Source organism: Salminus brasiliensis, chromosome 2, assembly GCF_030463535.1.
Source record: "Salminus brasiliensis chromosome 2, fSalBra1.hap2, whole genome shotgun sequence".
Taxonomy (NCBI): Eukaryota; Metazoa; Chordata; class Actinopteri; order Characiformes; family Bryconidae; genus Salminus; species Salminus brasiliensis.
In genome coordinates, this window is record NC_132879.1 from 17,956,149 (window position 1) to 17,978,888 (window position 22,740).

At 40.2% G+C, this 22,740-nt stretch overlaps 2 protein-coding genes across 4 annotated transcripts in view; one reads left to right on the forward strand and one right to left on the reverse strand.

The window, feature by feature from the left end:
- Positions 1-19,819, forward strand: part of brsk2a (BR serine/threonine kinase 2a) — a 239,743-nt gene extending 219,924 nt beyond the window's left edge. For 2 of the 3 annotated variants that reach the window (XM_072669124.1, XM_072669132.1), the window contains 4 exons: positions 3,190-3,313; positions 4,314-4,494; positions 6,349-6,438; positions 17,066-19,819. In XM_072669124.1, the coding sequence (XP_072525225.1) occupies positions 3,190-3,313; positions 4,314-4,494; positions 6,349-6,438; positions 17,066-17,229 (559 nt within the window). In that variant the 3' untranslated portion in view covers positions 17,230-19,819. The remainder of the gene's footprint in view (positions 1-3,189; positions 3,314-4,313; positions 4,495-6,348; positions 6,439-17,065) is intronic. The other variant, XM_072669138.1, reaches the window with a different exon arrangement.
- Positions 19,820-21,688: 1,869 nt separating this feature from the next.
- The window catches only part of abtb2b (ankyrin repeat and BTB (POZ) domain containing 2b), a 53,540-nt gene continuing 52,488 nt past the window's right edge, over positions 21,689-22,740 (reverse strand). The window contains exon 17 of the mRNA XM_072673619.1: positions 21,689-22,473. Within this exon, the coding sequence (XP_072529720.1) occupies positions 22,270-22,473 (204 nt within the window). The 3' untranslated portion in view covers positions 21,689-22,269. The remainder of the gene's footprint in view (positions 22,474-22,740) is intronic.

A 22,740-nucleotide genomic window follows, 5' to 3' on the forward strand; every position in this document is an offset into this window, starting at 1 on the left:
TAGTAACACCATAGCAGTCATCTAGTAATGCCGTAGCAACCACTTACTAACACCATAGCAACAACCTGCCCTACTATACTATAGCAGTCACCCAGCAACAGCATCTCAACCACCTAATAACACTAAAGCAACTACATATCAACACCATAGCAATCATCTCGCACCCACCTAGCAACACCATAGCACATCACTTGCAAAACCATAGCAACAGATTTGTATCTGCCTGGGACACACACAAGCTGCTGAACCATACCGCTGCCTTATCTTTTTAGGAAATGTACTTTTGTTATTTTTATTATTATTGTTACTCTGTTATCCTTCAACACATTGTTCTCACTGAGATCAGAGCAAAAGGATGTGAACACCATCCTGGATGTGCATATTCCTACACAGGAAGAATATTACTGCATATTAAAGAATTAGAGACTTGGTACAGACCGCTCTCTGCGAGTACGCTGTAGATATAGTGCCAGAACTAAGCATAAAAAGCAGTTAGTCTCCAGACATGCATTTTGTGGAAGAGGAATTACACGTCTACAGCAATAATCATCCATTGATGAAAAAAGCCTCTGTGCACTTGAACTCGATTCACACAGCTTCACACCTCTCATAAACGTGGTTAAATATCATTGTGAGCAATGTCTGGCACTGCCAAGCCTTTTAGTTTTCTGCTCTCTCTCTCTCGCCCTTTCTCCCCCCCTCTCTCTCTCTCTCTCTCTCTCTCTCTCTCCCTCTCGCACACACGCTATCTATTTTTCTCTCTCTGCTCTCTCGCTTTATTGGAAGCTCGATCCTGTCCGCCTCTCACTATGACTCTGCTTGCCACACACGCTGCACACGAGGCAACAGTCTGAAAGTTTTCTCTCACGCTGAGCTGCGCCTCATCCCCGGCAGGACTGCACTCTTTTCTTTCCTTTTGTTTTTTTTTGTCTTTCTTAATGCATCGGGCTTTCACTGTACCAGCTGGATAGAACTGCAGCCTCTTCTGCTCTATCTTTCTCACTCTGTGCCATAAATGCTTTCTTCTGCCTGCTCCTGGCTGTGTGGATAAAGAGCTAGCCTAATGCCTTTTCTTACATGACGAAACTGCAGGACCGGGCAGAATTCTTACTCTTATTCCAACAGTAACAGAGTTTCTTAGATTGCAGTTGATTTGATATAACTGATAACTGTAACTGCATCACTAACTGATGCTCGGTTGGGTCCTTAAATGAAATTTTGGTTCCTCTAGCTAACACAACTTCACGTTCACACACCTGTCTGAAATGATAAACACTCTGTTTTCCACACCTCAGCAGTGGCATGTGGCAATGGATTTGTTGCATGCCCACCTAAAATAGCCAAATGTGTTTTTTTTTTTTTTTTTTAGATTTTCCCATGACTGCTAAGAGCAAGGTTTTTTTTAGGTTTTAGAAAATGATTTTAGAAATGATTAAAATGATGCAAGATGAAAATCTAATTTATGTTTGTCTTGTTAGTTCGTGGTCAGATTAAGCACAATTTGTAAAATTGTATCAATTGACAGACGCCACTCCCATCAAGCTGGGAAGAATTGTCGCACATTTTGCACTCCGGTCTATCTTTACTGCTGCTGTGTTTTTACACACATACACTGTTAATGACCAGTGCTCAGCTCTTGTTTCATACCTTATCGAGGAAAAATCTGTCATAAATTCTAAGCAAAGATGCAGAAGTGCTGTTTTTAAAATGCAGTGGTTACTTATGTTGGTAAACAGGCAATATCAACAAAGGATCACATGTAGGAATAACTTCTATCCACTGCAAAAATGACTAAGGCAGAAAATAACTGAAGAAAAAGATCATTTAAAACCTCAATGCCTCAAGTAAAGTGCTTGGACCTCTGGAGATGATCAGGAAAATAGTAACTCTCCTTAAAACCCTAACTTAACCTTATTGTCTGAGCCACGTTCAAAACCTAATACTCAGTGTTGAATTTGTATTACTTCTGCTGAAGCAAGTAAAGTTGTTAGAATGTTATAATAGTAGTAATAATAATAATAATCATAATAATAATGTTAGAATAGCCCTCAATCCAAACATGATAAAAACTCATTTGGCCATTGAAAGCACCAAGGAAAAAAGCATACTGACTTACCAGGACATTTACTCTCATTCAGCTGTATGTGTTTTGTAGGGAAGTGTTGTGTTATGAATATAAATGAGAAAAGAGTGGTATCACTAAATATAATGTGATCCACTGTTTGCTCTTAATTTCACTTTGAATTTGGCAGTGTGTTTTATGAATCTGCTCCAGTGTTGGGCTTGTAACATGATTTTATATTTGACTGCTTGTAAATTTTTTAAGAAAGTGCACCTAGGTTTAATGACTATGACCAGGTTCCGTCCAACACGATCCAACCTTTTTAAGATTCATTATGTTATTATATTCTATACATGTTGGATGTGTTTGAAGATTTATACACATCTACACTTGTTAGAAATGTTAGGAATATTATTAGAACAAGATTTGAGGATCAGTTGTAGATCGTTGTGGGGGTGAGGGATCCTTTAGGATGTACAGTATACTCACATAACAGAACACAGTATACCCATAGAAAAATTATATACCCACAGTACAAAACTCAGTATACCCACAACATAAAACACAGTATTTCCACAGTACTAAACATAGTATACCCACAGTACTAAACATAGTATACCCACAGTACTAAACATAGTATGCCCACAGTACAAACCATAGTATGCCCACTGTACAAAACCCAGTATACCCACAGTACAAAACACAGCATACCCACAACATAAAACACAGTATACCCACAGTACAAAACACAGTATACCCACAACATAAAACATAGTATACCCACAACATAAAACACAGTATACCCACAGTACAAAACACAGTATACCCACAACATAAAACATAGTATACCCACAACATAAAACACAGTATACCCACAGTACAAAACACAGTATACCCACAACATAAAACACAGTATACCCACAGTACAAAACACAGTATACCCACAGTACTAAACATAGTATGCCCACAGTACAAAACATAGTATACCCACAGTATACCCACAGTACAAAACACAGTATACCCACCTATCCAGCCACCACTACATCACCGGATTGCATTATGAATTCATATGTAGATTCATGTATATGTATTGCATGTAATGATATATTTTTGCTTTCTGCTTGCAGACTTGCCAAAAAGTCATGGTTTGGTAATTTTATCAACCTGGAGAAAGAGGAGCAGATCTTCGTGGTGATCAAGGACAAGCCTCTGAGCTCCATTAAAGCCGACATAGTGCAAGCCTTTCTGTCGGTATGCAAACTCTTCCCCACATTTCTGCTCTCATTGCGTTTCTGCTGTTTGAATCGCTCTTCTGAATACCTACGCGCTCTGCTGTATTTTTCTGGCTAGCGCTATCAGATTGAGGGCTTGGGCCATCACAACAAACATGTTGATAGACTCAGTGTTTCAACGTTTTGTCAACATACTGATTTATGTTGCAATTCGGTAAAATGCTAAGCCATGGTGCTTTCAAATTTTCCCCCCAAGCGAAACATTCATTGGAGGTCAATAGAAAATGAACCAAGAGCAGTGATCATTAGCATATAGATGCTGCTGCAGTGAAAGGCTCTTAGTGCGGAGGTGGCAGTAAATGTTCCAGTAGCGACAGTCTGCCTGCTGCTATTGAGGTGAGCTTGTTAGCTTGTGAAAGCCACTTTTCATGGCCCGCTACATGGTTTTTATCAACATTGGTGTGCAGAAAGTTTGTCAATAGGAAGCTGACTTTTCAGGATGCTGGGATTTCTTTCGTTATGGTGCTTTCTAAGTTTATGTAGACAACAAAACATTTACACTGGGATGTATGTTAGTCAGTTATCATAGTCGACATGTTGGATGTGGTACAGGGGAGCATGAAGGCCTGAGCAGCCTTTACAAAGGCCAAATGGTTATGGCCACACAGCGGTCAGGGCATCTGCAGAATGACAAAGCCTCTAGGGTGCTTCTGGTCGGCAATGACCAGGACTTACCAACAGTAGTCTATGAGCTGGTGAAAAAATACTTTCCATGGCCTAGTGCATTGCTTTTTTGGTGTCAGGTGTGCAGAAAGGTTGTCAGGAAGAAGCAGATTTTTCGGGTTGATGCAGTTTCTTTTGGTCTGGTGCTTTTCTTTAGGCTCACCATGTTCACGCTGCTTGTGTTTCTGAAGGTAGATGATGTATTTCTGTATGATGAATACTTAGTGTTTTCAAAGGTAGATGACCTGTCCCCTCTTCTCCTCCTCTATTCTATTGTTCTCTTCTCTCCTCTTTAGATTCCGAGTCTCAGTCACAGTGTAATTTCTCAGACGAGTTTTCGGGCGGAGTATAAGTCCACAGCGGGCCCCACTGTCTTCCAGAAGCCTGTGAAGTTCCAGGTGGACATCACCTACACCGAGAGCAGCACAGCCACCAAGGAGAACGGCATCTACTCGGTCACCTTCACCCTGCTCTCAGGTAGCTATAGCAACCACCACACACATCAGTAGCCTGAAATTCCAGGAACCTTATCCTATGCCTGGGATTGGGGGGGTGCGTTGCTCTGTGAGAAGCTGAACACTCTTTTCATCCTCTCCAGAAGTGCCTTCCTAAACACCCTATTTGAGGGTAACTTTTTTAACTGAATAGGAAGAAGAAACACTTTCTTTAAAGTGTTGGTCATTCATGGCCTGCTGTTTTAGACATGACTTCTCTGCAGAAAGATCCACCCTCAGAGAAAGAGAAAGAGAGAGAGACAGACAGACATACAGCAATGTTGAAATGAACATACACAGAGGAACAGAGGAACCAAAACATTTAGACCACTCAGATAGATGCAGATAATAATGTCGATTACCTGGTAACAGTAGAACAGGTCAAGGTCTGGACAGGTCAAAGCGGTCTGTTCTTAAAGTCGACATGTTGGATGTGGAAGAAAGGAGCATGAAGACCTTGGGAGACTTTGACAAGGGCCAAAGGGTTAGTCAGACAGTCAGTGCTTCTGTGAAATGACAAAGCCTATAGGGTGCTCCCCGTCAGAAGTGGCAAGGACCTACAGAACAGTGATTTCCAGTGATTTCAAACCCTGAACCAATGTTGCGATCTTGGGCACTCAAGGTTCGTCAGTGTGTGAGGTCAATGTAGGCAATCACAATCTGACAGAATGGCTACAGTGGACATGTGAGGACCAGAGGAAGAAGGTAGCCTGGTCCGATCAGCCCTGTTTTCATTTATATCACATGGTCATCCCATTTATCTGTGAAAGTACAAGTGACACCAGGATGCACTGTGGGAAGGTGATGGATTCAGTGTGACTGACTATGTTCTGCTGGGAAACCCTGGATCTGGGCGTTCAGGCAGATATCAATTTGAAACGTCACCAACCTAAACATCATCCCCTCCCTGACCACACCGGCCTCTTTTAGCAAGATAACATATTGGACACATTGTTCAGGAATGGTTTGAGGAACGGAATATGATGAAGAGTTTGAAGTGTTGCTCTGGCCTCCAAATTCCCCAGATCTCAATCCAATTGATATTTTTTGGGATATGCTTTAAGAACATGTCTAATCTGCTAACGTCGTGATACCAGATACCACAGGACACCTTCAGAAGTCTTATAGAGTCCTTTCTTGGAATGGTTGGAATTGTTTTTTTGGTGGCTTGTTAGCTTTGGAGACAGAGATGCAGGGAGTTCAAGAGCGAGAGAGAGATGTGGTAGGTGCTCTTAAAAAGTGCTTCATGCTCTCAATCACAGTGTGCTCAAACAGGCACTATGCTAATATAAGCTCCACACCCTAATTATCACCGCTGCAAATTACATCAAGTTTCTGTCGCACTCTCACAGGCAATTACAAGCAGAACAAAAACAAAGGAAGCACCATTAGTCAGACTGTTCTCATAGAAACACATTACTTTACGAGCTAATGGATTGTTATTGTTTCTCATTTTAGCCATTATATCAAATATGGCTTTAGAGAGACCAAGCAGCTAGCAGTTGTGATTTAACCTTATAGGCTGCATAGTCAGGTTGCAGTTTCGGATAGTCTGTAATGGCAATGGAAAATCAGGATGCTTTACAGTCCTGCAGTTGCTGCACTATGAGTCAGGTCAAGCATGGCAGATCCAACTGTACTCACTGTTCCTTCACTGTGCTAACCCGTAAACGTCATGAGTCTGCATGTGGGTCCGGTTTATTATCATAAACTGTCATAACCACTTAACCTTCATAACAGTGTATTAGGCGAAACACTAATCTCAAGATGATTAACAGTAATTAATAATAAGCCTGCAATGTAAGTGGTGAATATGACATGGCTGACATGGTTGCAGGTCCAAGCCGGCGCTTTAAGCGAGTGGTGGAGACGATTCAGACACAGTTGTTAAGCACGCATGACCAGCCAGGGGTCCAGCAGCTGGCCGGTGAGTAAACCCCTTCTCTCCTCCCCCATTTTCTGTGAGCATGTACACCCCCCCACACACTACACACCACTCCATAGCACGTCACCGCACACCACAGATCCAGTACAACCCTCCAGTGCCACACCGAGGGAAGGGGATACCCCCCTTTCCCCCAAAGCACCCCACTACCCCACCCCACCACCACTACCACCACCACCACCACCATCAGTTAACCCCACACCCCAACATGCATTGATCAGACTTTGCATGTGTACACAGACCGAGAACAGTGAACAGTGCTGGTTTAGACTCACTACTGATCATTATAATCTTTAAGTATTTTTTTTTTTTTTATTTCTAATATTAATATAAATGAAGAAATTATTGATGGATTTATGAAGAAAGATTGGCTAAATATTCTCAAGTGTCTAGAACAGCTGCCTTTAACTCTGCTTTGAGAAGAAGATGAGAGATGGGGAAGAAGAGATGGAAAAAGGGAAAAGAAAGAGAAAAAGAGAAATGCCTTTGTCCCTCTTCTATGCATGTCTTTCCTTCTGACTCGCACATTGCCTGCTGCACGCCTATGTCCTGCACACCTCCTTGATAACAGCTCCCCCTACTGAGTTAAAACAGGCCCTACAGATGCAGCTCAGTGCTTGTAATTCATGTTCTAGCACTTGAACTGTTTAAGGAGCCCATTTTCCTTAATCATAAAATGTATGTAACTGACCTCTGTTCTGATTGGCTGTCCTGTGATGTGATTCTTTAACATGAATGAGTGGGTCAAGTGGCTGTAGGCTAAGCTGGCGGGTATAAGGTGGGGTCCTAACCTCTGAACGTTTCATCATTAGAACATTTACTTCTACATTTCTGATTAAATAACGTTATAAATGAGATTAGCAGTCAAACAATTAGAGTGAAAAAAGTAGAAGCTTTAAAATTGTAACTTCAATCTTTTTGCTTTAATGACAGTGTGCACTTGACCTGACATAGGTAATGTCCACAGATATTTTTAAATATTAGATATTTCGCCTGCCTCTGTTTTTTTTACAATATTTCCATCAACACTGAGAACACTAACATAGTCCTAATCCTAAACTACACACTCACTTTGTAGTGTAATTGTAAGTATACAAATAACAAAATTACAGTATTCTAACTCTAAATAGAAAATTATAAATCTGTAATGGATCAGTATTTACATTTATTCATGTGTCGAAATCTAAAAATCCAGTTCTATCTGTGTGTAGACTTTGCAGATTCATGACTCATGTAGTTCACTATATAGGGAGTGAGGAGGTATTTAAGATTCAGCCAGAGATATGCATGCGTTGTGACGTCAGCGTTTTCATAAAGCTTTCATTCAAACAGAACAACCTAAACATCTGTAGAACAGCTAATAGAAGTATGCCACCAGTCTCATTTAGCTGAACTGTGGATGAGGCTTCATTGTTGGAGCTGAAAGTTTAAACCAGCATCATGATTAGAGTTGACAGTAAAACCACAGAAATTATCGATTAGTGTTTTTTTTATTTTTTGTTTTAAATAATGTTTCATATAGTCTTAAGGAATTTTCAAATCATGTGTTAAACCTACTGAGTAAACTGCTGCGGTCTCCATTTTAGTCTCTTTAAGATCTCACTTCATGTGAATTCAATTTGGCCCATCACAAAAACACTGTATTCAAAGTATGTATTTAGATTAATTGTATTAACTGGGAAGTGAAAGGTAGCTTGTCCATGATATGGGCCCTTTAAGCAGTGAAACTGCTGCAGATGTTACGGCTGATTTGGCCACATGTCTACTCCAGGGATTGCCAGTCCCAGTCCTGGGCACTCCACACACTGCACATGTTGTGTTTTCCCTCATATAGCACACTGATTCAACTCTGTAACTAGTTAACAAGCCCCAGATGTGCTGACTCAGGTGTGTTGGAGTAGGAAAAACATGAGAAAATGTGCAGAGCATGGGGTCTCTAGGGCTGGGATTGGGAATCTCTTATATATCACATGTGACAAATCAAGCTTCAGTAGAGCTGTAATAGTGGGACTCAGGTGGTCTGCTGTGATATCAGGGAGAGGAAGCGTCCTGGCTGGAGTTTATCCCCACCTCCGATCACTCGGTGTTTCACACCTGCTGCATCCCATCTCCCTGTCCTTTCTCTCCGTTCTAACTCTCTCGCTCACTCTCTCTCTCTCTTTCTGCCCTGCTTTTTCTCTCTCTTCTCTCACTCCCTCCACATTTCTCCTGCTTCCACACTCCTGCTTTCTTCCTCTTATTGTCTGTTCTTTTTCTTTCTCTCTGTCAAACTCCCTTGCTCACATGCCCATCACTGCCACTGCCTCCCTGCCTCTTCACTCAGTATCGAGCGGCTCAGAGTGTGTGTAGAACACAGGCTCATATGGACGTATGCTCAGGGGAGATCCAGAGTGCTGCTATGCTGCTGCTGCTGCTGCTGCAAAAAAGCTTCGCGCTAGAGTTTGCTTCCACAGTTATGCTAACAAACCTACTACATACTAATAAGTAAATGTGAACAGAGGTGTGCGCGTGTGTTTGCGCGTGTGTATGTAGCTGCATATGTACATGTCAGTTTCTAAATCCTCCAGAGTGTATATTTCCTTCACTTTAGAGATGGTTGTAAAGACTGAGCCCAACTGTTCTTAATCTTGTCCCGATGCAGACAACTGTTCAGACATGCATGCAGTAACGGCTAATTTCTTCCACTTCTGGATGATGAAGAGCCACAGTTAGGATATAATTAGAAACTTTTATGGCCCATGTAACACCATGTGTCTTAAAGTTAAACATCATCAATAAAATACAGTACTGTGCAAGAGTACTGTATTCTTTTCATACCACTATATATATAACACACATGGCATATTTAGGATATTCCTGAATATAGTGTGCATAAATTTCCATTTTCAAATAATATATTCCAAGACATGATTCAAGTATTAATAAGTGTTCCAGATCTGGGTGATTAAAAGTCAAAATAATCATGATGGCTTATGTAAAAGTTCCAGTAATGCACAGTGCTGTCTAAAAAACGCATGTGTATTTCTGGTTGGTGTATAATATGCCAATATATAACAGTAAACATAATTACAGCATAGAAGTAAGAGAAATGTAGGATATAGGTTAGAAGAAAACAGTTCAAGAAACACAGGTTGATATTTTGCTGAATTCCAGACAATATGGATCTGTTAAGCTCCACCAGCAGCTTTAATGAAAGACTAATTGAATAAATTAGTAAAAGTATTGGTTTGAGAACTGTTAAGGCTGATTATTGAATTAGACATTCAAATGTGTATTAATATTACACTTAAATAATAAATAATACATTTAATTTAACACAAGAACACATTGTTCTTTCTTTAATAGTGACAGATAATAGACAATTAATAATCAAACAGCACTAAAATGCTGCAAACACTGGACTTCTTCAAGAAGAGCTTTGGGGTGGTTAAGATGACATTTTAATCTATATAAATTTATATAATCTAGATATTTTAAGATGTATGTTTAGTATTGTTGATTCTTTTGTTTTTCAAGAAATAGACACTTCCTGTCCAGTATGCTGGTATAGCATATGATTGGCCCCTGTACTGTGTATATCACAGTACTGTATGTCTCACATATTTTCATTAAAATATTGCACACCAATATGCATTTTCTAGATACACTGTAAGTACGTAGACACTCCTTTTAATGAGTGAGTTCAGCTACATTACGGTACATCCATTACTGACACAGGCATTTAGTTGTGTATGCAGAGCTAGAAAAGCATTGCCAATATAACTTAACCCTCTGGAGTCGCCATGCCCAATGCCATCCAGTACATAGCAGGGTATATAACCTCCCACAGCACTGGACAGTAGAACAGTGGAACTGACTTCTCCAAAGTGTTGGAGCTCCAGCTAATACCTCTGGCATAAGTTTGAGTGGCTAACTAATCATCCATTACCTCACTAATGCTCTCCTGACCGAATGCCATCAAATTCTCACAGCAATGTTCCAAAATCTAGTGCAAGGCCTTTAAGTAGTAGAGACCGTTACCCGTTACTACAACAAAGGCAAAACAAACTCCCTATTTTTGCCCTTGATTTGAAAAGCAACTCTGGAGGAGCAGATGTCTACAAACTTTTGTGTGTATTTGATGATAGATGATAGTCAGGCATTTTTAAACAGTGCTCTTCAGAAAATGTGGCACCACTGATGGTGATTGAATCTCTTAAACAGAATAAACAGGAACAGTCAAAGCGTTTCATATATGAGGAAATTTTGAATTGAGGTGCAGTTGTTCAGAGATGGTCTCCTTAATTTTTAGTCAGTAGCTTGGACCCCTAACACACAATGCTACCAGCATAGGGAGGACGCAGGCTAGCATGTGCTTCCTCCGATGCAACATCATTGGACAGCTACACATGCTTGGAGGAGGCTAACTGCCAGTCCTGTTACATCAGCTTTCAGACACCCCCACACTGGATAGCATCACGCTGAGTGATGGGGAAGATGGAGAGCCATCCTACAACCATCCGTACAACCATCCCAGAGAGATCAAGGCAAATTATGATCTCTGGGTCTCCTGGCCACGGGTGGCTGCGGTATTACCAGGGATCGAACTGGTCATCTCCTGATAATGGCGCCAACGCTTAGACGGCTACACCATTCAGTAGTCTCTGAGAAAATTCTTCTAATAAAAAAACTAATGTTTGCCCATTTCCCCTCTTCTGTAACTCCAGAGAACTTGCAGTGCACTGGAAAAACGGGCAAAATCTCAAAGTCAAAGTGTGGTAAGACCTCTGAGACCTCACAGGACACCTCACTAAGAAAATTCCAGTGTTTTTTTATCTACAGTGTTTTGCATACTATATGCACCGTGGTCTTTTTGTGAAATTCCATCTTCTGCAGTGAGAGACGCTAAAACAAACCCTCCCAGTAGACTCCCACAGGGCATAGAACTACAGTCATCTTTTTATGCTTAAAACTACAAGCAAACAAGTAGTTCAACAGCATTGTGTCCTTGAGCTATTGTGCAAGTTATGTACAGTTTTATTTCACGTTTGTTTGTTTGTTTTTTTAGCGTAACCTGTTGTCTACCAATGAGCTAATGCCTAATATTGTAGCTTAAGTCATCTGTGTTTTATGTTCTTGAGAAGGAGGAAGCCTATATTTACTTAGCCTATATATATATATATATATATATACAGTGAGTCCAAGAAGTATTTGATCCCTTGCTGATTTTCTTTGTTTGCCCACTAATAAAGACACTATCCTTCTGCACTTTTAATGGTAGATATATTCTAACATGGAGAGACAGAATATCAAGACAAAAATCCAGAATATAATTTTAAAGAATATATTTTAATTAATTTGTATTTCAATGAGGAAAATAAGTATTTGATCCCTCTTGCCAAACACACTCAATACTTAGTGGCAAAGCCTTTGTTTGCAAGCACAGCGGTGAGACGTTTGTTGTAGTTAACCACAAGTTTAGCACACACACCAGGGGGAATTTTGGCCCACTCTTCTTTGCAGATCCTCTCTAAATCATGAAGGTTGGTGGGCTGTCGCTTGGCAACTCTGACCTTCAGCTCCCTCCATAGATTTTCGATCGGATTGAGGTCTGGCGACTGGCTGGGCCACTCCATGACCTTAATGTGATTTTTCTTGAGCCAATCCTTTGTTGCCTTTGCTGTATGTTTAGGGTCGTTATCATGTTGGAAGACCCAACCACGGCCCATTTTCAGATCCCTGGCAGAGGGGAGGAGGTTGTCCCTCAGGATTGTGCGGTACATGGCTCCATCCATCTTCCCAGTGATGCGGTGAAGTAGCCCTGTACCCTTGGCAGAGAAACACCCCCAAAACATTATGCTTCCACCTCCATGCTTGACGGTGGGCACAGTGTTCTTGGGGTCATAGGCAGCATTTTTCTTCCTCCACACATGGCGGGTGGAGTTGAGGCCAAAAAGTTCAATTTTGGTCTCGTCTGACCACAAAACCTTCTCCCAATAACTTGGTTCATCTTTCAAATGATCATTGGCATACTTGAGGCGCGCCTCCACATGTGCTCTCTTCAGCAGGGGTACCTTTCGGGCACTGCAGGATGTGAATCCATTGTTGCGCAAAGTGTTGCCAATTGTTTCCTTGCAAACTGTGGTCCCAGCTGCCTTCAGGTCATTTGCTAACTCCTGCCGAGTGGTTGCAGGACAATTTCTGACTGTTCTCAGCATCATTGCCACCCCACGAGGCGAAATCTTCTTTGGAGCACCGGGCCGAGGTCTGTTGATTGTCATGTTATACTCTTTAAACTTTCTGATAATTGCACCAATGGTTGTTACTTTCACATCCAACACCTTACTAATCTTTTTGTAGCCCATTCCAGCTTTGTGAAGGTCAACAATTCTGACTCTGAGGTCCTGTGACAGCTCTTTGGTTTTACCCATGTTGGAGACTTGAAATCTGTGTGATCTGTCTGATTCTGTGGACAGGTGTTTTTCACACAAGTGATTAGTGAGAACAGGTGGCTTCAGGTCAGGTAACAAGTTGATTGGGAGTGTCTAACTGGTCTGTAAAAGCCAGAACTGCTAATGAATACTAAGGGATCAAATACTTATTTCACTCCATGAAATACAAATCAATTAATATATATTCCTTAGATTTATTTTCTGGATTTTCTTTTTAATATTCTGTCTCTCCATGTAAGAATACATCTACCATTAAAAGTATAGAATGATCATGTCTTTATTAGTGGGCCAACGAAGAAAATCAGCAAGGGATCAAATACTTCTTGGACTCACTGTATATATATATATATATATATATATATATATATATATATATATATATATATATATATATATATAGTGGACTTCTAGAAATGTGACTACCATCAATATTCAAATCAGCGTGTATGAAATTCTCTATTAGCTCTAGTACAGAAGGAATGATGAGAACTAGAGAATGCTGGAGCTCTCTGTCCTGTAGAAGCCTATGGGGTGTTTTTATGCTCAATCAGTTTTATGCTAGTTTTGAAGAAAGACAAAAAGACATGAAGAAAGACAAAAATTAAGGAATGAACAAACGTTGGAATTTTCCTTGAAATCCACAATGATGTTCACCACTCCTTTAAGGAACACCCCCCATTTACACCTCCTCCTAAATTCACAAAAGCACAATACTTCTAAATGTTCACAAAGCACACACTGCAGTGCTCACTGATAAACTAGGGTGTTAAATCACAGTTGTGCATGTTCATAAACCACTACTTTAGGTATTTGTTATACACTGTATATAAGTGTCTTGTCCATGAAGATGTGGTCAGTGATCTATCATATGAAGCCAGTAGCTCCAAGAAAAAAATGTATGTTTAGTTTGTATTTGGTAGTGCTGGGCGATATTGAAATGATGTATCACAGTTCTATGAAGATGGCATGGTATCAGATATTTAAGTTACCATTAAGCTGAGTTGAGCTGATGAACTTATTCGCAATACAGCTTGTTCTTAGCATTAGTAGCAGTATTATTTGGTGGCTGTAATACATCATAATTTTGAAACATGTGAATCATGTACAGTAAGGGCTAGCCAGGCTAAACAACACTAAGCCTACAGTTAAGGCTCCTTTAAAAATAAATAAATAAATTAATTAATTAATTAAGTTAAAAAACAATGGGAGTCTATATCCTCCATATGAATAAATGTTCTGGTGTTTATTTACATATTCATCAGAAACATACAGGAGATATCGTACATAAAAATATATTTCAGTATTATTGTGCTGACATGTTGTTGTCATTTGTTTTTGATACAGCCTTTATCATTTTAATTTATATATTTGAATGCATTTAGGTGGAAAAACTAATCTGGTCTATCTGTTACACATTGCAACGTCTGGACTCACCTCACTTTTGACTGGGGTGTTCATAAACAGTAGGTACTGTAGAAAAGAACACAAAAACAAGCAAAACTTTTTTTGCATTTGTAACAGAGATGTGTTGGTTAACCACCAGGACTACAGTTCAACACAAAACACCTCACTTGTCAATAAGAACAGCTGTATTTTATGCATTTTATCATGTTAGAGTATTGAAAAAAAAAAGTATTGAGAGAATAATTGGAGTGAAAAGCAGTATCACAGTAAGATCTTGTGTATATAATATATCGCCCAGCCCTAATAGTTCTGTTAACTGACTGATGTTTAAACAGTGTGCTATGACCACTGAACACTGAAGTGAGATGTTGCCGTTTCAGGACAGCAGCTTAATAACATTTAGCATCTTTTAGAGAACGTCCAGCCTGCATCTCTCTCTTTCAGATTAATACACACAGGAATTATCTCACTGCTTCTTAATGGCTACAGCATCAGGACCAGCTGGTATGTGTGTGAGTATGTGTGTGTGTGTATGTGTGGTGGCATGTTTAGTCCTAACCCTGGAAAAAAAAAAACTTGGAGATTTTGTCTCTCTGGAGGATAAAAGCAAGATAAAAGCAAGATCCACCTGCCAACACACTGCAAGGAAAAACACTACGTGAGGACACATACATTTAGAGAGAAAGACTTCTATTACATTTATAATCAGTTTTCTATTTTTTAAAAGAACATTATCTTCAACCTAATCTCTATCTGCTGCATCTATACTGAACTATTAATAACCACAGTCAGTGACTTTACTGAGTTTTCCCGTACACATTCATAATAGAAGCCATTGGGAAGCTGTTAGGCATGCAGTGTTGAGGAGCAGATTCAGACATTATTCAGATATCTGTAAAGTTGTAAAGGCTGAACTTCTTTGCTTTATATTCACCTTATTTTCCATTAAACATAAGGGTTGCCACCTTTGTTTATTTTGTGTAGAACGTCCAGTGCGACAGTGGATCTGTTGATATAGAGTACAACCAGAGTGATAATACACATACGGTTAGGGTAATATGCTCAGTTAGAAGATTCACAGTAATTGGAAAAAGAGGAGACTTTCATGTGAACAACAGCAATATGAACACAGCAAAAAAAAAGAAACAGGGCTGTGAAGCACCATATAACTTATATTTACCGCCTTCCAAATAAGAAGACCTGTGTATATGGCTGAAGGCCCTAATTAAAAGCAAACACCCAACCAAAACTTCCATATATCTGCTCCAACAATTCTGTGGAGGGGAAACCAACACCGGAACACCGGAAGTTAGTATAGCAATATAGCAGTGATGCCAAAACCAGTGATGGACAAAGTAATAACAAAGCAGGAATGGAAATTGCCAAGTTAGCTGCATCCCAAACCGCAAACCTCTCTGCTTATTTATTTTGTGTAGAAACAGCCACCAAATTGTCTTTCCATGTTGTGAAGGGCAAACATCCCTACCTGGAGAAATGGCTTGGTTACGAGGCTCCAGCGAATCACAAGTGCCTTCAGCCATAGACCCAGGTCCTCTTCTTTGAATATGGTGCCCAGAAGCACTCCAGTCTTTCTGCTGGGTTGGAAAGCTCGTTGGCTGTGCTCTAAATGGTGTTAATTAACCTGTTGGCAGTGATCTTCTTTATGATCAGTGTCCACAGCAGTAGCCTACTTAAGAGTGCATTCGGTTCAAATATGATACAACCATAAACCATTTGATACAAAATGACTGGACATTCTACACAAAAGCGAAAAAAACAAACTCTTGAAAGTGGGCGTGGCAAATTAAAGTGCACTGATGGATGCGCTTCTGTGGAGGTGCATTATTTTTTTACATGTTTAATGCAGTAGAATGACATTTGGGGCACAACTTCAGCCCTCATTAAATAGGCCACTGCTCAGTGTGTCAGATCTAATAGTTTTGACAGCCCTCTGTCGGCTGTACATGTCTGTAGTGCTGTCAGTTCAGAGATCTAACAAAGGTCCACACAATAGAAGATATTTTAATTAGAAGATATTTCTTTAATATTCTATATGGATCTGCATGCCTGTCTATCCTCAGCACATATACAACAAGTAGTTTGGGGAATCACACAGGCACATATAATGTCTATGAGCTGTGGTTGGTTGAGCAGCACATCAAAATCTAAGCACTATTCCTCTATGTACAGTGGGTCCAAATCTGAGACCACACTGAAAATCTCTTTGCAATTTTTTTTTTCCAAACCTGAAATAAACAGGAGCGTTTTAGGGTTTTATTTAAATTAAACATAAGAAAGGTGAGGTGAAGAGAAATGGATCTTCAGTAAATGACAGTTTGGTTGTGTTGTGAGGTTTTGAATGTGAGCTAATTTGAGTTCCTGCAGCTCCAGTGCAGCTGTGGTGTCTTTAAAGTTGTTGGACACATTGGAAACAATGCAGATCAGAACATTTTCACTGGTGGACTCAGACGTTTGGACCCCACTGTTCATTACATATAGGTTTTTAAGGAAAGTTGGCTGAAAAAGTGCGCGCCTCTGAGAGCTCTTCTTCTCATTCCCTCCATCTCGTCCTCTCCCCTCTCTCTCCTCCTCTCTCTCTCTCTCTTTCTCTCTCTCTCTCTGTGGCCACAACTCCTTGCGTGATCCCCATTATTCATTTGTTTGTTTGTTCTCTTTCTCTCTTTCTCTCTTTTTTTCCCTTTTTTTCTTCCCGTCTGTGTACCTAGGCAGCCCATTGAGTAACTTCTTTGACGTAATTAAACAACTTTTTTCAGACGAGAAGAACGGCCAGGTGCCCCACCCACCTGGCACGCCCAACAGACACCCGCCTAATGCCCGACGGCACGAGCCCGACTCTAGTGACTCTAAGTGCCCAGCGGGCAATGCCAGGGACAGTACCAGGATGGTGGCCTCTGTTGGAACACAGGAGCAGCCCTAGAGAAGATTTCCATTGTAGACCTGTAGAAATCTTACAATCAAGCTTTCCTTTTTTTCTTTTTTCTCTTTTTTCTGTTTTTTTTTTCAACCTTAGAATAAGACTGACTTACTGATGTACAAACTGTCAGCCGTGATGTAAATAACCATGTCTAATAGACTTTTGTATGATGGAACGACTGTATGAACACACATATGAAGAGGAGTTTTACAGATTAGAGCACATTCATACTTCCCCTGCTCCGTCCGTCCTTACCATTTCTCTCCAACCCGGTGCAAACCCCCCACACCCCCACCCACCCACTCCCATTGTCATTTGTAACAAAGCCTCTTTTTTCCGTGTCTTTTTCCCTCTTGTATCCAGTCTTTCCTTCCTTTCTTCCTTCCTCACCTGTGTAATGACTTGTTTCTGCTGCCAGGAATTATCCAGAAAAGCTATTAACGCCCCTCCCCGCTCCCCTGCTCCACCTGCGCCCGTACTGACCTGCACTCGTCGGCAGAGGGCGCTGTTCACCGTGAGACAATTTCCAAGGAAACCGGACGCTTCATCCCTCCTCACCTTCCCTCTCTCCAGATTCTCTGTGCTCCTTGAGGATAACACACACACACATACAGACACACACACACTGTCTCTCCACTCTACTTTCCTCTCCAACCCACGTTCTACCCCGTCCTCGCCCTTCTCCTCCACCTCCAAGCTTCTGAACTTTGATACGCAAACACACACTCACAAAGAACTTGCGATAAGCCTTGAGCCTGTTGAATTACATTACACGTATTCAGACACAAGTACACACAGACACACACTCACATGGATACTCTAATGGACATGCACAACTCTGGGATTTACTCAAAGAGAAAAAAAAGAGTGGAAACGGGGAGAAAAGACCTTAAGGATTGTCCCAAGGGGATGGAAACTCTTCACAGATTGTATTGTGTCATTTTCGATGTTTCTTTTCAATGAGGCTGAATGGGCTCGGTCAGTCTTAAGGTACTGCTGCAAAAGGACTGAAATGCTTATTCCTGACAAATATGGCATGGGTTAGGATGAGATGGGATGGAATGGGAATAGGGTGGGGGGAGGAGGGTGTAAGTTACATCATATCCAGAGGAATGATGGAGGGTCCAAGGAGATTATACTAATGAATGATTTGTTCTGTTGTACAGACCAATACACTATGTATAAGAAAATGTCTAGATGTAATACTAATGTTTAGTTCTGTTGTAGATCCAGATTTAACTCGTGTGCTGCCACATAATTGCCACTTACCTTGTATTTTATCCTTCATTTTTGAAATTCATTTTTTTTCATTAGATTTTTTCAGAGTAGCTGTTGCATCGTTCCACCCGTTTTATGGTTCATATCTCATGTCTCAATGACCAGCAGTTAGAGCACGAAAGAGGCATTTAATACATACGTGACTATTTTTGTATATTTTTTCCCCTTTATTTATTCATATCTGGTCCACTTCTTTATCTGTACCCTAATTTATTTCGATCATCAGATTATGTATAGGAGAGGAAGACGTTAGATGATGAATTGAATGTTATTTATTTACACCTCCGAGTGCTTGTATGCGCCGGGGCGACACAGGTTTGTTCATTTAAAGAAAGAAAAGCTAAAAAGAAAAAAAAAAAAAAAAAGAGAGATCCTTCTTATGTCTTGAGTTGAGAGAATTATGTGGACATATTTGACGATATTTCTTTCTTTCCTAGCTTTGAATGAGAAATAAAGTAGTATATGTTTAAAAATGGTAATTTAACAGTTATTTAAGAATGTAGTCTAGCCTCATCGGGGAGGGAATGAGCTTCTTCTTGATATTTGTCAGTTTCATTGTGTGTGTACAATGGATTGAGACAAAAAAAGAAAAAGAAAAAAAAACAGGCTCCTCTTGAATCAGTTCTCTTGTAAATAGACTGATCCCACCTTCTGAAGCGTCGGGTGGGCGGTTCCTGCTCTTTGCTTTTAACTTGTATTATTGCTGTGTGCATGCCAGACCTTGGCTTTTCTTTGCATGGCGCTAGTGTAATTGCTAACCCCCCACCCCTCTCTCTCTTTCTCTACTCCTTCCCCCATGTTCCATGGGGTGTAGGGGGAGCCCTCTTTGGACCCCTCTTTTTTCTCTGTTATTCTAGCCGCTATTTTTGTGTCCTTCTCTCTTTTCCCGTCCTCTGGTGCACTGAGTTTAGAAATGCTTCCTCTTGTCTGTACCATGTACCTCTACCCTCTACGAGGAAAGAGAACTCCAAGAAAATTCCATCTGTCTCGCGAACCTTAGTTTACAGACACAATAAGAGTTCTTTTCTTTTTTTTTATATTTTTGTTCTTTTTATTTCTTTTTTTTTTTTTGACAAAACAAAAACGAAGCAATACCTGTTGTTGATCGTCCTGTTTTATACAGTAGAGTTCTACTGAACGTACGTATGGCTCGAGACGACGAGCAAGATGAACGCTAACTTTGGCCGCTGCAGAGCAGGAACAAACCATGAAGCTGTAAAACCCCTTGTAACATAACTGTGAGCAATTTCAGAGCGGAAAAAAAGAAAAGAAAAAAAAAAACAAACAAAACAGAACAATAAACTCATTCACTTACTAGGAATGTGTGTATTGTATGTGTGTCTGAGGGTGTGTCTGGGTGTTGTGCATGCTTTTGCGTTTTCAAGGCCTTTGCTTTTGCTTATCCTCATTGTGCTGTCTGAAAGGTCAAGGTAAGTGAGGAAAGACGTGTATTGGGGACCCACAGATATGGACATTTTGAGGCTAGTATTAATATCCGGTCAGAGGTATTCACGTCAGCCACAAAAGTTCTAGTAGTCAATAATATTGCCCAAGTATAGCATTTATATTTATACTTTATTTAATTCTTATATTTAAGCAGTGCTTTACTGTCTGGTTGTCTGTTCTCATTGGCAACACTCCTAACGTTAAACAGCAGAAATCCAGAAAAATAATAATAAGGTCTATAATAATCCACTGGTGGTTGAAGAATTGAAAATAATTGCTTAATTAATTGCTTTTGTAACTTTCACTAATATGCACCAAAAATCCTATGAAAAAGAGGATAGTATTTCAGTATTTCGTAGGTCTTCATCTGGCCTTACCAGCTGCTTCATATCGCTATGTCATATTTTCATCACATTTTCTTAATATGACTTAAAAAAAAAAAAAAAAAACTGCTTCCCACATGCTATTCACTGCCCACAAACCTCCTATGGTGGATTTGTCTTTTCCACATACATTTGTGATCATAGGGTTGTGAGTTCGATACCCACATTCACCAAGCTTCCACTCTTGGCCCCTTGAGCAGGGCCTTTAACTGAGCTTGCGCTCTGAGCCAGGCTTTTCAAGTTGGGATATGTCAAGAGAACATTTTCATTCTACTGTACCAGTTTAATGACAGTAAAGGGACTTCAGTGCCTCAGTGCAATCCCACGAGTTCTCAGTGCAGTTTAAGTGTTTGTGTTTGTGGTTATCCTGTAATAAGGAAGGTATATTCTTCAAACACAACTTAAACAGTTACTAAACAAAACATGTATATCTGAGCAAATCTGCCAGTGTATGGTTATTGTAGCACTAGAGAGCTGTGGGGCTACCCAGAATTGGTTTTGATACACTGCATGTTCTCTTCACTGGCTTCCTGTAGCTTCCCATAGCTGCCCACATCAGATTTGAAACCCAGACGCTGGTCTTGATGTTGCATGTAATCACAATGGTTAAATCCCAAACCGCACCAAGAGCCCTTCAAGCTTCAAATACAGCTCAGCTTGACCCACCATCCTTCAAGATGTATTAAAAACAAATGTCTAGACCATCTCCTGTCCTGGCACAGAGGTGGTGGAACTTTCAACCAAGCAACCTATCAGTATCAGGCTCTACTGTGTATCTGCACCTCTGAGGCTTCAGTGTTTGCTAAGGTAAGATGTTCTGTGGGTTTATGGCTCAGCTCATGCCACATCTCCTCTGACACTATCAGTACAACATGAAGCAACCATAGGCATTGCACAAACAGCGTAACCCAATATAACCTTCACAGATAACCCATTTGTGGCAGTGACTAGTGACTATGGGCAGTGAGTAAAAACACTGGGAGAGGTGGGCAGCCACAGTAGCGCCAAAGTAAAAAAAAAAAAAAAAAAATTATATATATATATATATATATATTATATATATAAATAATATATATATATATATATATATTATATATATTATATATATAAATAATACACACACACATGTGTGTATATATATATATATATGTGTGTGTATATATATATATATATATATATATATATATATATATATATATATATATATACATATACATATATACACACACACACACACACACACACACACCATCTCAGAGCCAGCAGGTGGTGCTACAGCTCCATAACTGTTTAGTTGTTTATGTTTTAACTAAATCAACACAGAAGTAAACTGCTCATATTTACAAACATCAACACAATGTTATATTATTTTATTTGTTTGGCATAGAGCACAATAAAAAGGGAACTTAAATAATCTCACATTTTTAAATAGAAAATGTCCATTCCTTTCTGCAATATATTTGTTGTAATTTAGCTTATAAAAAAATCTATTTCCCCCACTCCATCCAGCACGACTCCTACCATACAGACTCTTTACAAAATGGACGAGTGTCAAAGCATAAGGGGAAAGCTGTTCTCCAGACACTATTTAAGGGCTTCTACATTTGGATAGCTTTAGCTACAAGAATGCCACAGCATTCAGTATATGTATTTTACACTCTTTACAATACAGTCTCGCTTTGTCTACTGTCGCAAGCTCCCAATGCTCGAATCGGTTGTCGATATCTTAAAAACAAATCTTTGCCCATGTTGCACAACTTTCACAGTCAGCTTCTTTCTGTTCCGCTCCACTCGCCTCTGTTTTCCCTCTTTCTTTTCATCTTCACAGGAATTCTGTCTTCAGTAACACTTCTTCCTCTCTCTCTTTCTTCATCTTGTCCATCACTGTCATCCTCCAGCTTTATTCCTCCATGTCCTGCTTCTCTCAGGCTTCCTCTCACACGTGGGAGGTGATATGGAGTGAACGGATCCTGCAGGTTAGTGTTCCTTCTAGTTCCTCCAGGAGCAGGTCTCTCCCAGGGCTTGAACGGCTTCCGGGTCCACAGATTAACCCTCGGAAGCTCTCCCTCTCCATCAGCGTGCCCATGTTCTGGAGAAAGTAGCCCTCACAGTATGCACTCAGCTCAGCCACTCCATGTGCCTGGAAGACATCAGTTTCCATATTTAGTGAGCATGAAACACATCTTGGTGCAATATCTCTTCACTCCGTTTTACACCATTTGGACCGAAGGGTACCATCTAAAACCACTTAAAGGGCTTAGATCCTACATTTTTTCTGTATGTTATGTTATTCTGTATTTCTTGGAGGTCAATTTATGAGGTTTCCAGGGGTGTATGTAGTGTAATTCATTTCACTGACCATTTTCCAAACAAATTTCCCATTCATTAAAACAATTAAATCAAACAA